The sequence below is a fragment of the Prionailurus viverrinus genome, chromosome B1 (assembly GCF_022837055.1).
Source record: "Prionailurus viverrinus isolate Anna chromosome B1, UM_Priviv_1.0, whole genome shotgun sequence".
Classification (NCBI taxonomy): domain Eukaryota; kingdom Metazoa; phylum Chordata; class Mammalia; order Carnivora; family Felidae; genus Prionailurus; species Prionailurus viverrinus.
The window spans coordinates 170,642,488-170,657,632 of record NC_062564.1 but is presented as its reverse complement, the minus strand read 5'-3'; the positions used below and the strand labels follow the sequence as shown (position 1 = coordinate 170,657,632).

At 38.8% G+C, this 15,145-nt stretch overlaps 1 protein-coding gene across 6 annotated transcripts in view; it reads right to left on the bottom strand.

Moving 5' to 3' along the window:
• The window catches only part of ATP8A1 (ATPase phospholipid transporting 8A1), a 232,249-nt gene that overhangs the window by 94,333 nt on the left and 122,771 nt on the right, over positions 1–15,145 (bottom strand). For all 6 annotated transcript variants that reach the window (XM_047855524.1, XM_047855526.1, XM_047855525.1 and 3 more), the window contains one exon: positions 646–784. In XM_047855524.1, coding sequence (XP_047711480.1) covers positions 646–784 — 139 coding nt within the window. The remainder of the gene's footprint in view (positions 1–645; positions 785–15,145) is intronic.

Here is a 15,145-nt window from a genome sequence, read left to right as displayed (position 1 = left end):
GAGTGTGTACCCACAGAAGAGAGCCAGCTGAGGACACAGTAGGGAGGCGGCCATCTGCAAGCCAGGAAGAGATGCTTCGGGAGAAACCAAACCTGCAGACAATCTTGGACTTTCCAGCTTCCAGAACGGCGAGGAAATAAATTCCTGTTGTTTAACCCACCCAATCTGTGGTATTTTGTTATGGTGACATGAGCTAATAAAATCTCTTTGTGAAAAATGACACGATTGCAGGATAAATGAAAGCTGGCAACATTACCTCCCATCTCAGAAATAACCTTTGGTCACATAAACAAGTGCCGATACACGAGTCTGCCACAGTCCCTATCTCCAGACTTTGACAGACAACTGCAGACATGTTATCTACATGTGTCAATTATGGATGGAAGGTGAGGGGAGGCAGAGATAGAAAGGTGAGAGAGGGTTACTTTGTGATTGCAAGAGCTGAGGTTTGCAGGTATATACAACCACTGCAAATTTAAAGGGTCATTGGGACCATAAATGAACTGATAAGCCCAACAATATTATAAATATGGAAATCTTACAAAACCAAACCTTTCAAATCTTGAAATATCTCAAATTTATCTTCTAAAATACGTCAAACTGTTAAAAAGCATTACGATTTAAAGGTTGAATTAGGTTAATTACCAATGTTAATGGCAGTTTCTTGTTTGTCCCCTGTAAGGATCCAGATCTTGATGTCTGCTTTCATGAGAGTTTCTATGGTTTCAGGCACTTGATCTTGTAATTTATCCTCAATGGCTGTAGCTCCAAGTAGCTGAAGATTCTAGAGAAAATGAGTGGCAAAAATTTTAAGAAGAAAACCCTTTTAGATTCTTTAAGAACTAAAGTATGTATATGTTTTCAGAGAATAATGGTAATATGTAGACTTTGATGTAAATTGCAAGTATCCCACTGAGTTTTCTCTTAAGGATCCCTGACTTTAATCCAGTACTTTGACATGAAACTGAAGATACCTATATTACCTTACTCCTAAGGTAGGCAGCCGATTCTTACAAAAACAAAAAATGAAACAAAAAGCCACACACAAGGGAGAAATCAAAAGGGAGTTAAAGACGAGCAGGCAGCTACAAAAAAACAACAACAAAAACTATGGAAGATCAACACAGCAAAGAAGCAATGTTCACGACCTGTTTGAAAAAGAGTAGGAATAAATGCTTATGAAAAAATAAATGCTTATGCAATTAAATTATAATTTGATGCAGTGTCAGAAAACGTACACATAGCAGACAATTAGAAATGCTGAGGAAGAGAGAAATAAACCAAGTGGCAGCATCAGTCTCTGTAAGAAAGAATAGGTTGGTAATTATCACATTACTCCGTATTTGTGCTGTGGAAGGCCAGAGTCCGTTAAAGATTGCTTGCTCACTAGTTGGTGTGTTTCATACAAGACTGAACATAGTATGTTCTGCAGAAAGCTCTTCTAATCACTCAGAAAGAAGAATGGTTTCTACTCTCATCTTCCTAAATAGAGGAAAAATGAGAACAACTCTTTGGTTGTTAGGGAAACCTGGCTCACTACAGAGGTACAGGGGATGGTTCTTGGTCCTAAATACATAGGAATGCAAACTGACAAACTAAGCCACAATCAACTGATTCTTGGATTTTCCCTGTAACCTAACCACCAGGATGATCCTCTACGTCAACATTTATCTTTCTTTTCAAGCTGTTTCTCCCTTCTTGCCTTCATTTTTATTTTAAAACACCAGACAAGGACAGTATAGATATAAGGGAAATCAAGTGCTAAGGATAGTGTCTAAATTGGTAATAACAAAGAAAGCATTCCATTTTCTTTCTTCTAACATTAAGTTCTGCTTACTATTTACCAAAGTGTAAGTTTAAAATTAGTCCTAAGTCTTGTAGGCATGGGAAATAAGGTTAAAATATATGTAAGCAAACATGAGTGAGTGAGAGAGGGCTTATGGGTATATTACTTAGGAATGCTTCTGGCTATAATAGAAAAAGTCTAACAATGGCTTAAATGAAGATTTGGTTTTCCTTCCCTAAGTAGTATTGGGATAGGCAGTTACAGGCATTAGACTGATAGTTCAAGTCAGTTTCCAAGACTTTCTCAATGTCTCAAGGTGGCTGCCACAGCTATAATTATCACTGCCACAACTGAAGACAAGAATAAGGGGGCAATGGCAACTGTATCCATCTCTTACTTGAAAGCAAAAGTGTTTCTAAAAGTCCCTAGCAGATTTCCAAACATGGCCATTTTTGTTTATTTATATTTCCATGGCCATGCTTCACTATCAGTACTGAGCTTTTCCAGCCTCGATAGCGGGATGACAAGACAGAGGAGGATGGGAACGGGTGTTAAATTGGCCAGCCAACAGTCTTTGCCACAATGCTTAAATATAGCTGGGCGTGCATGTGCACGGGTGTGTACGTATATGTGCATGTGTCTTTGTATGCATGTACGTATACAGAGGCACACACATCCTCCACTGCTTTGCCTGGGGAAACCCAGCTCATCCTGCAAGGCCAGTCTCAAAAGTTAACTGCTTCCTTGAAGCCGTACTTCTAACACAAGTCTTCTCCTCTACGGTGCTCTGACAGAACTTTGCTCATCTTTACTCATTTCAATGTACCATATTCAGATTAACTGTTTCAATGTACGACCCATAGTTTTGTTCGAGAGGAGGCACCACATCTTGTTCACCTTTACACTGTATCTCTGGAACACTGGCAGTCAGCATTCAGTGTTTGCTGAGTGAATGACAAAAAAAAGTTAAGAAAGATCCCGGAATCTAGATATTATCCAGTACTGTTGCAGTCTAGACTACATTCTTTTCAATATATTCCAAATACATTATACAGCTATTAGATACTCTTGGCGCATGACTTCTTAGTTTATAATATGTAAGACAGGAAGGCAAATTCCCTTCTTTAAGGAGATACTATTATTTTATTATCTTTAATGGGAAGCAGATTTGAAATCTATCATAACCTGATGAATAATTATCATCAAGAAGTTCAAGAACACAAAGGAAGTACAGTTCAGCATCAACTATGCCAACATCACAATGGCTATATTTCAACGTTTAGACAATGACTCTATCCATTCTTTCAGCTACTTTCGGGGCATCTGCAGCTAAATCATCCTGGCCCACATCCCAGGGAAGATCAGAATATACCTGTGTTCAAATGTCAAATAATCCACAGAAAGCATGATAAGATTTTTTTTAACGATCGTGGGGGACAGTTCAGTAATACAAGCTCTTAAAATTTTCTAAACTAAAAAATTATTTTCTGGTAATGTCTCACAAAACCCTGAGGTAACTAGATAATGGGAGAGTCAAGATGTGAACGCATTCATTAGAAATACATAAACAAGTGTATTTGTGTATCTTGTAGCTCCAAGGGGAGAAACGAGCTCAAGAAGTCTACAGGCATATATTACCATGCACGAATCTAATAAAAACAAAATAACTGCATGGGTGAGATCACATTGAAGCCATAGTTGAAGGAAGGAAAGCATCTGATTTTACACAGATGAAAAGGAGACACTCTTTAAACCAGGCAAAAATAACATAAAGGACTAAAGAGGCAGGGCCAGCAATGAGCATGCAGAGAAAAATTACAAGCAGGCTAACCTGGGGTGTGTTGGTGGCTCTAATAACAGGATTTTCTCAAAAGGGTAATGAAACAGTTCTGAATATGCAGCAAAATTGCAGTGGGTCTACCCTGAAGCCTACAAAAGAAAAACTGTGTCCCCAAGCCTGTTACTTTTTCTTTTATCCTGAGAGCTCCTGGAGCACAGCGTTTACTAATTTTAGTGGAAGGCCCCACAGCCTCCTTTCCTTTGGCCCTGGTGTCATTTATTGTGAGATTAAGATCTTGAGTGATAGGCTGTTTGCCCCTGGAAATTAATATCTTTAGCTACATAATGACCACTAGAAAAAAAGATGTGAACTTTGCGTGCTTTTCCTGATCATAACACAGGAGTGTTTAAGCCGTAATCAATTTCATCCCAAACATGTATTACCTTACACAGATGGCCACTAATGTGCACTATGGGAATTACATATTCAGCAAGTGTTGAAACATGATAAAATTCCCCTGGCATTTATGGAATTAAAAAAAAAAGTCCAACACTAATTTTACTTTCAAAATGTCACTATGCCAAAAGTTATAAAGGTTTCAGGTTGAGGACTCTTTGACATAATGGAGATTTAATTATCACTGAAAAATCATGAAATAATATTTATTCACCCAGTAAAGCCCTCCACAATCTTATTTTCTCTTTCAGATGTTCATAAAGTAGGCGGAATTTTAAAAAGGCACATAATTGTAAAATTTCAACCCTAGTCAAGATAAAAGCCTTCATGCAGAGTACTTAAAACCTGTATGGTAAAATGTATCATGATAGATTTAGAAATTATGTCTTTCCCATTCATTGTATATTTTGCCAAATAACAGAACCTCAGAATGACTTATTACCATGTTAGCAAATGTTTGGTTAGTACTTAGATTTCTTTGTATTTTTAAAAAGTTTGTGATAATGTTCCTAAATGATAAAAAGTTTAATAATCAAACTCAAAAAACAATTTAGGCTTCAGATTACAACATGGACTATTTGGCGGAAGCTTCTTTAAAGACAAAGACAGAATGCTGGTAAGCAAAGTTTTCCTCCTAGAGTAAATATAGATAAATACTAGAATAACCTATATTTCAGTATGAAATAAGATTGTGACCAGGAAGATGAAATATTTCCTTACTAGAAAGAATGTACCAGACACTGCTAAGTGCTTTACATTTATTAATTCAGTTAATAGCTTTGGGGAGGTTGAGCAAATTAGGGTCAAATAGAGGTACAGTTGAGCTACGTCGGTACGAACAAAGTCCCAGGAATCAATAAATACCCAAAGGCAGCGAACGAGAAGTAAAACTGAGATTAAAGGAGTTAGGGTTTTATTCAAATCATTAGGTTTTTAAACATTTGTATCTGTTCTTCAGTCTTTGGTAATAACTTTGTTTCTCTGAATGGGTTTCAGACTCGGTCCAGAGCCACGCCTGCTAAGGGTACCTATTTGTTTCCATTGGAAGGCTCCGGAATCCCACTTTGGGACTGGCTCCTCTCCAAGCACACCCACACACCTGCCCTCATTCTTTCACAGACATACTCTGGGCAGGTACTTCCGGGCAAGAGGGTGGGATAAAACAGTGGGTTCCTTCCTCTGCAGGGAATTTTTATTTTAGAATGTACCCTTAGAGATTCTTCTTTGGATTCCCTCTCATCTTGTTTTCTCATTGTACCTCCTTTCCTTTTACTGGTATCTGTTTCTCCTAGACCCCGGCTGCCTGGCTATCATCAAGCCCCGAGTAATTAGCCATGGGGCCAGGAATCTAGAGTGGTGGTTTTCAGAGTCACCTGAGGGGCTTATTACACACAGATTTCTCATGGAGTAGGTCTGAGGTGAAGCCTGGGAATGTGCAATGGTAACATGCTCTGGGTTTGAGGACCTCACTACAACAACTGCTTTTTTAGAGCAAGCTTGACAACATTTTTCTGTGAAGGGACAGAGGGTAAATACTGTAGGGTTTGGGGCTTGCTGCAACTGCTCAATTCTGTCGTGGCATGAAAACAGCCAAAGACCATGTGTAACCAAGTGGTGTAGCTGGGTTCCAATAAAACTTGATTTACAGAGCTAGGCAGTGGGTGCATTTGGCCCTTGTGCTGGAGTTTGCAGACCCCTGGTGCAGAATGCTGTGAGCAGCCCATTTCTGCACTGGGTTCCACCCTGACTGACTGCTCTGGATATTTCCTTGTCCAAATCCGACCATTCTTTCTTAGCCTGACCTCAGATCCTCTGGTCCAAATTCTCTCTTCTTGCAATCCCAAACTGCAGACAAAAATCTCTTAACTATAATACAGGGCTACCGTCAGAGAAAAAGTGTTCTCCCCAAATGATCATATTACATATGCTATATGCTACCTTAAAAGTAAACAAAACATTTTCTGCAGGTACAAAAGAGACACATGGGGAAGAGATACCTTCTTTAGTCTGGGTGGCTCAAAAACTCAATCCCACATGAGTTAACACTTGACCTTAAATGAGGAATTAAGGCTGAGCCAGGGTGGGGGAAGGATGGGCAAAGGAATTCTAAACAGAAGAAATCACATGTGCAAAGGCAGAAAGTATGCAAAAGCATATTGTACTTGAGACGTTGCCGTTCAGACAATATGGAAATAATACATGAAGCGAGGTGTGGTAGTGATTTACAGACTACTAATTTAGTAGGATTGTTTTAAGGATGAAATTGGATCAGTAGTCTCAAACTGAGTAGTAAGTTAGGAAAAAGATGGGGCTGGAAAAGCTGGTAGGGAATGGAAATGGAAGGGTCTGGGTGTTATGTGCAGGGTTCCAAAGGCAAAGGTTATTTGGAGAAGAGTTTTAGAAGAGGAACAGGATCAGATTTACATTCCAGAAAGTGTACTGGTGGCCAACTATGGATGGATTAGGAAAAATAGAGGCCTTAAGACCAATTAAGAGGCTATGGCAGTCCTCATTCTTTTCAGCTTGAAAATATGGCAATCCTGGAATACGGATGTGCTGGTGGGTATGTGATTCTTAGTCATGTTATAATGCTGGCTCACAAAGGTTGCCAGCGTCCTCTCTGTTCTGCATTCCACTGGTCAACATTCACTCTTGTAGTTTTTCTTCTCAACCTCGTTTAGCATACAACAATGGGGTTTTATTTTAAAAAGGAGAATCTCATACTTCTTTCCTTCCAGTGTAAGTGGGGCTACAGAACGCTAGGACAAAGAGCATTAAATCACTGGAATGGCTCACTTGCCTGCTTCTGGAGAAATCGTGCAACCGGTTAATTTTTCCAAGGCCAAGAAGTAGATTTTAACTTAGTGCTTTGTGAACCACGGAAATCATATTTGAGCTCTCATGCGGCCAAGGGCTTGCCAAATAAGGTCAGAATTCACACACCCAGCTGAAAGGAATCAGGATTTGAGAGGCGATTGGGTGTAGCCTGCAAAAACAACAGCCATCTTCTCTGGGCGAGAAGGCAGCAATACGCAGTGTGGAAAGCCTACCGCAAAAGGCTCGTCGTAAGAGATCTATCAGGCCAAAAAGGAGAAGCATGTAAACAGAGAAAGAGTACTAAGAAAACCTTAAGTACTTTAAATACGATTCCCAAGATGAGTTGGGGGAAAATCATGAAACACAAATTTCTACCTTCATTTTTAAGGAAAATGATGCACAGAGGTTATCTTGTTTACTACGGGGACATGTCCTAACAATGCCATGCCTCTCAAGTGCTGATCTGGTGATTAGGCAGCTACACGCTTGGTTACGTTTTATTTTTCAAGTTTACCATATTTTACATACATTCTTGCTTTCTTCTAAACCACACCCACAGAATAACATATGGTTTATTAACATGGGATTTGGAATTAAGACCGAACTGGGATTTGAATCCCTGCTCTGCCAACCACTGGATATGTATCCCTCAGCAAGTAACTTTCCTAAGAATTTCTAAATCAGCAAGGTAAGGCCAATTAATACAGACTGAATAGGATCTTTCTGAGAAATGATCTCAAAACTTTTTTTTTTTTTTTTTTGAGTAGTATGTTAGGAAAAAATGTTGAGTGCTTACCTAGGACATTGTTCTATTTTTGTATAACAAACTCTGTTAATATCAATAAATTCTGTACTTTGCAGAGTAAAGAGAAATTATAAAAAAGTTGAGATCAAATATAACTAGTAACAGAAGCTGTAACATTCTCTCACCCCAATGGATCATTTCGTGTACTCCACTTTATAGGCCCTTTAAGCAATTAGGGTAAAGAGCAGAGGACCTGGAACTTAGTAAATGCTCAAAAAGTGTCAGGTCTTAGTGGATGAGCTGACAGGCTGCAAATATTCTTAAGCAAACAGTAAAACAGGAAACTACTGGAATTTTAAACCATGAAATCACCAGTACATCATGTAAATTTTCATCTAGTACATTTCATTTTTTAGTACAAATGAAAGGGATATTTGCAGCCTCTAAGAATAGAAGCGGTAGTTTTATCTGAAAAAGCATTACATTCTAATACAGAAGTTGCTGTGAACTTGGCAGTCATAAATGCTCAAGAAAAGTCCTGTTTTCCATTAAGTTTTATATTTTTCTAGGAATCCTCTAAACCACTCGTTGCCACGTGTTGCGAAGGGTGCTAGACTGTTGTGTTTAGTCACACTGTGTATCATGGTTGATCTATTTATCACACCACATCAAAGAAGTCTTCATGAAGTCCCAAAAATGTCAGCCACGTTCGAGGGGGAAGTTAAGGAGATAATGTAAAAAAGGTCACTCCACCTCACGGTCTGACCTTGGGGACTCATCTCAGTGCTCGGGGCACTAAGCCCTGTCTGGAACTTCATTTTTCAGTTTACAAGTGCACTGCCTGTCTCCGCCCACTGAAACCGAAGAGAGGGATTTTTCTCGGTCCTTTTCCCTTGCTGTGCCCCAGATCCCAGAACTCAGCCCGCCATGTGTCCAGGCGTCTGCTGATGAATATTCTCAAACGTGTGCTTGTCACGTTCACAGGTTAAGTAATTTAGGAAGTTTTCAAAATGGCTGTGACCACATTTCTACAGAATGCATTCTTTAGAATTATTAGCTCTTTTTTCCCCCGACATATCCTTAAATTAATCCTTAGTGACAACACATGTGACACGAACATCCTCCATGTGAAGAAAACATGGACTACATACATTAGCAATAGGGGCCAGGCTTTCATTAGGCAAGCACCTACTAAATAAATTTAGCTTCTGAATAAATTATTTAACTGAATCATTTATTTATTCATCAAATATTTATTCAGTAGTCAACATGGGCCAGACAGGCAGGCACTGGAAACACAGTGACGAATACGAGAAAAACAGTTCTTGCTCTCATGAGGCTTCAATCTAGTGGAGGGTACAGTTAACAGAAATCACAAAATGTGTGTAAAACATTGCTCTCTGATTCAAAGGAGAGCTAGATTGTCAAAGCTGCAGTGTTCTGATTACTCTTTAAAAAAAATTTTTTTTTAGTGTTTATTCAGTTTTGAGAGACAGAGAGAAACACAGCACGAATGGGGGAGGGGCAGAGAGAGAGGGAGACACAGAATCTGAAGCAGGCTCCAGGCTCTGAGTTGTCAGCACAGAGCCCAACGCGGGGCTCAAACCCATGAACCGTGAGATCATGACCTGAGCCGAAGTCGGTCACTTAACCGACTGAGCCACCCAGGCACCCCTACCTTGATTACTCTCAAGCTCAGAAATGATCTTCTCTGAACCATAATCTATTAAACAAAACTGCATCAGCTAAGTTGCTATTTTTTAAAAACATATTTCACAATCTATGCCTCATAACAGGAAGAAAAAAGAAAACACCAATTTGATCACCAGGGAAATACTGCTTCAATCACTGCCCACTATTATATCTCACTCTGTTTTCGGTTACTGCTCAAGATAAATAATTTGCTTTCATAAATACTAGATGCGATCAGTAGGTAATCTGTGCAATGCTAAAGATATAATTGCATTTCTCTATTGAAGCAAATAAATATAAAACGTTTTCAGAAATCTATATTTACCATGAAGGGACACCTTCCTATTTCAGCCAATGGTTTAATTAGAAAATCTTCCCTGATAAGATCAGAGCCCTCTGTACTATAAATTTTCAAGGAAACCCAGCAGCAGAGTATGAAGATGAGGCAAAAAAAAAAAATTGTTTTAGAAGGACGTTAGAATAAATGTAAAGTGACAGATCAAAGAACAAGGTGAGAAATTTCAGGGAAACCACTGCTAATGAAGCATAAAGCTCCGTAATCATTCTGTTACTTATCTGTAATTTCTCCTGACCAAATACATACCAATGAGTTCTAAATGTTATTCTAAAAATCAGATTTTTAAAAATGCAGACCAGCATAGTATAGGTGGTTTCATAATCTAAAATTACAAGTCCAAATACATGAATTGTTTTTCAAAAGAGCAAGGTTAAAGTACATAAAGCAAGTCAGGTATACTGTCTGAAGAAGGGGGAAACGAGGTTCTCAGAAGTGGTGGTAAAGACATGCAGAGATGTTACCGTCCATAAAATCCAAAGTGGTGCTACAATTCCCCTTCCTAAACCGGGTCAAGACACCTCAAGTATCTAATATGATTCTAATAATCCCTTTTGCATTTTAGCCATGTGACTGACCCTTCTTGTTCCTGTACGATTTTGTCTTCCTAGGAATCAATGCTGCGTCTTGGCCTCCGTTGGTAACAGAAAAAAAGATGTTTCAGGAACATCTTGAAACAACCCATAGCATTAGAATTTCTTTCTTTTTTTTTTTTTTAATCCTGAAAAGTTTACCATCTGAATACAAGGGTTGGAGTCCAAAGCATGAGCAGAGACGATGCTGATATTTACAGATGGATGTAAAAGTCCTAAAACTTCTCCTCTAACGACAGTCAGTAGGGATAACGGTATCCAGAGGACTTTTTCAAATCTCTTATACATTCTTCTTTCCTATAGTGCCCTGGAGGATGAAGGGGGTGCTTTCTAGTGCTCAGATTGCTGGGAAAGAAAAGTAACAAAGCACTGTGCCAAGGGACCAAAGTCATTATCTTCTTGGATGTTTTCGGTCTATTTGGATATTTTTTCAGCTTATGCTAGGAGTTACTGCACCCAAAGGAATAAGGTTTTAACTAAATTTCAAAAACTGAGTTACTTCTTTGAACAAACACTGGAGGGATAAGATAGTGAGTAGGGTTTAAAAGTACAATCTTATTTACAAAATTTTCACTTATTTTGTAACATAGTAAAAATATTCTCATTTTCAGGAAAAGCTCTACGAATCTTTCAAATTTTGAATGTCTTTAATGTAATACTACCATTAACATGTCAATGGCATTTTGCATCGTTAATTCAAGTATGTTCAGAAACCTCTTGTGCAGGGACCACAGTGACGATCTGGTTTTTCATTGAAAAGTGAAAAGCATTGAGGGGCACCTGGGTGGCTCAGTTGGTTAAGCATTCGACTCTTGATTTCAGCTCAGTCATGATCCCAGGGTCATGGAATTGAGCCCTGACTCCGGCTCCACACTGGGCATGGAACCCGCTTAAGATTCTCTCTCCTTCTCCCTCTGCCCCTCTCCCCCACTCATGTGCGTGCCCTCTTTCTTCCTAACAAAACTGAAAAGCATTGAAAATCTATAGTATTTTGAGAAGCACATTTTCTAAAAATTTCACACACAGATGGAATATTATATGGTTTCAAAAGGTGCTCAGTGAAGCCCAGAATCATGAAAGGCTTCTCACTGACCATGATGAGGGCAAGGTGCTGAGGTTGAGGGGAGAGCCAATTTGGGGTTCCTCTCCACCCCTCCACCCTTAATCAGAGCAACTCTGCTTGTATCTCTTATACATATTATGATTCAGGCAATACTTTGTTTGCTAAATGGGTTTTGCTATTAGAAGAAAGATTTAAAATTCACTATCTACATGCTAAGTCTAATATTGTGGTCCACCCAAAAAAACAGATTGCAATCACATAAAAAGAGACTACATAATCCACACGTCTCATTTAAAGTAGCCAAAGAACGCTAGGGTGCCTCAGTCGGTTGAGCATCTGACTCTTGATGTGGGCTCAGATCATGATTCTAGGGTCGTGGGATCAAGCCCCTTTGGGCTCTGTGCTGAACATGGAGTCTGCTTAGAATTCTCTGTCTTCATCTATCTCTCTGCCCCTTTCCCCTGTTCATGCAGTCTCTAAAAATAAAAACAGATACAAAAATAAAAATTAAAATAAATAAATAAAGTAGCCAAAGAAGAAGCCAAAAACGGTTGACCCTTAACATTATGACAGCTAAATGTAAAGCCAGGGCAATGCACCCGCAGGACCCGTGCTCTGCCATGTTGAAACCTGCCTCAGTAGGGTGGTTTTAATGACAATCACCCACAATTCCTACTGAACACTCACCCCAGCGATTTTAACCCAGAATGCAAGCTCAGACCAAGGAAGCAGTGATATCACCCTGACTCTAGATACATTAAAAATCCTAGAGTCTTCAAATGATCAGGATGGGAAAAGTATTTTCAGAAAAATAACTCTTCGTTACAGAGACTCTTCAGTATTATTGTGCCTGTTCTTTTTCCCTAAAAAAAATCTCTGACCTCTTTTAACTGGTAAAATAATCTTTTGGGGTTCATTTTATTTTTTATTATTTAAAAAAATTTTAAATGTTTATTTTTGAGAAAGGCAGAGACAGAGCACAAGCAAGGGAGGGGCAGAGAGAGAGAGGGAGACACAGAATCCAAAGCAGTTTCTAGGCTCTGAGCTGCCAGCATACAGCCTGACACGGTGCTCGAACCCACGATCCAGGAGATCATGACCCGAACCTAAATCGGATGCTTAATTGACTGAGCTGCCCAGGAGCCCTGGAGTTCATTTTAAAAGTTATGTCTCTGGAGCTACCGTTGGACCAAGCTTGTGGGTCACCATTTCGGGTTCCTTCCGAATTCCCCACTTAAGGAATTTGTTCAGACCATGATGCTCAGGTCCTCCACTGAGGGAGTGTTCCTTATTTGCCTGTGCTTCCCCAATACCTAACACCTATTAGCAGCCTAATTAAAGTTAATGAAATAAACACCTGAGTGGAATTATGGTTTTAGGGATAGGAATGGACACAGAAATCCAGCCCTTATTTGGAAACTGGCTGAGCAAGGGAACCAATCCTTTCACCTTTCTGGTTCTTAGATTTTTCAATAAAACTTAGAGACCATGGCTTATCAGAAAGTAAAAAGGAATTAGCTATCAATCTCCTTTTCATTCATTTTAGGAAAGAGGCAGTCAGAGGGAGGCATCTGTATGTGTAAGCTAAAAATATACATATATACATGTAATGCATTTCCCAGACAAGTTAAATTTTTCCGTGTGACTCACGATCACCATCTGCTGGAGAAAGGTTGAACTTCTATTTCATTTAAAAGATGGAAGTCCCAAGGCTTTTAATACCAGATATTACACTTACTACACACACACACACACACACACACACACACACACACACACACACACACCCACACCCACCCAACTGCAACAACTGTTAAACCTATAAAACCTAATCTATAAACTCTAGGGAGTTCAGAGTAAAACTGTTATTAGGCATGTTAAACATTCAACTCCAGAATTTTCTACAGTATGCTTTATGCAGAAACAACATTTAATGGTTAGAATCCATTTTCAAATATTTTATTGTAACTTCTTATATATTAATTCTATCACATTACCATGGAGGTAAAGGCTACATTATATTCAGGCTGTGTACAAAAGGAGGCAGGAGAAAAGTTATTTCCAAACGTTAGTTTTTTTGTTCTTAGTCCTCAAAACAATAAGAAAAAAACAACAGCTTAAAAACCCAAACCATTAGTACTTTAGGAAACATGTAACTTTGGCTGGAGAGATTGAAAGAGATTATGGTCATGGCATTGTAAATAATAAAGTATTTTATTTTACCACATTATGCCCCAAAGACATAATCATATATAAATATGTTAGGGAAAAAAAGAGACGTAGAGAGACTGATTCAACAAGTTAACTGAAAACAAGCTGTGTGTGTGCTTCTAAAACTGGGGGGTGGATGGGTATTAAGTTGGAAGGTACCATATATGCTATCACAAGTCTTCTGAGAAATAAGCAAGATACAAAAATAAGTTCAAATGCAAGGAATGTATGAGAAACAAACTAGCTTCTCAAGTGATCACAGTCCACTGAGGAGACAGGAGAACAGTATCTCGAGTCACAAATGGCCACTGTATACAACAGAGAAAACCACCTGCGGCTGGGGCATGACATTCCCCAGTATTATACACAGAGGCAGCATATGGGAGCAGAAAGGGGAAGGAGGCATCAGTGGGACTAGCCACCTTTCAGACAGGAAGTGCCAGAGAGCAAACTGTTTGAAAAAGAGGAAGGAGTAAAAAAAATGTCAACTTTTACTAACCTGCAGGCAAGATCCAGTAAGCTGAAGCTAACAGACAAACCAGATTCTATGTAGTACAAACATGAATACAGTCAAGGAATTATGCAGTAAAGAAGTTATTTGATGGAAAGTGAAAGGTTAGAATGAAGATACCTGAGTGGCTAAGAGCATGGACTTTGGAGCCAGAATGAGGATTCTGGCTCACCCTCTTATGAACTGTGTAATCTCAACCAAATCACTTAACCTCTCTGTTTCCTTGATTTCTTCATCTGTGAAACTGGAGTCATTAACATTACCTGCCTCCAAGGGATGTTGTGAGGACCAGTTAATAGATTCAAGGGCTACAAAGGCATTTGGCACATGGTAAGTACTACACAAATATGTTTGCCATTCTTAATTAAGGAGGTGAGATTTCTTGCTACTTATAAAGCAGCGATCATAGTGTATCCATCGCTTTTTGGCTGAATAGCCTTGGTTTCCTTATCTGTAAAATAAGAGTATTTTTGGTTGTGACACAAATGAGGGATGTTTGTATATGTATGCATACGTGTGTGTGTGTGTGTGTGTGTGTGTGTGTGTATACACACAATGAATAGCCAGGTATAAGCACTGAATTGTTCACTTATGTCTTCTTCATTATTAGGTATAGAGTCACACAAGCTGTATTTTTACATTATTTTGTATTACATATTATAAATCTTCATTTATATACATATATACATATATACATATTCAGGCTGTGTATAAAATGAGGCAGGAGAAAAGTTATTTCCAAACGTATTTCCACATATACATATATATGTATGTATACATATATACATATATACACACATATATACATATATATACACACACACGTAGTGTATGTAACTTGTGTGCACGTGTGTGTGGAGGAGGGCATGCTTATCTTCAATGATGCGGAAGCAATAGTGTACATTGGCAAGAAGACAGCTAAACTAGCCTAACTCCAATCCAAAATTATATAAAAAAAAGAAGGTCTACACAAAGTAATTCCAGAGACTTTTCGGTAAAAGTTTTAACCATAATTAATATCTGTTGATGCTTCGACCCAAGGAGATTCAACAGTGAATGGTGTGTCAAAATGTTCTGGTCTTTATTTATTGGCTCCTGAAAAGACTGAAATTTTCTGGAAACCAAATTTTCTGTAT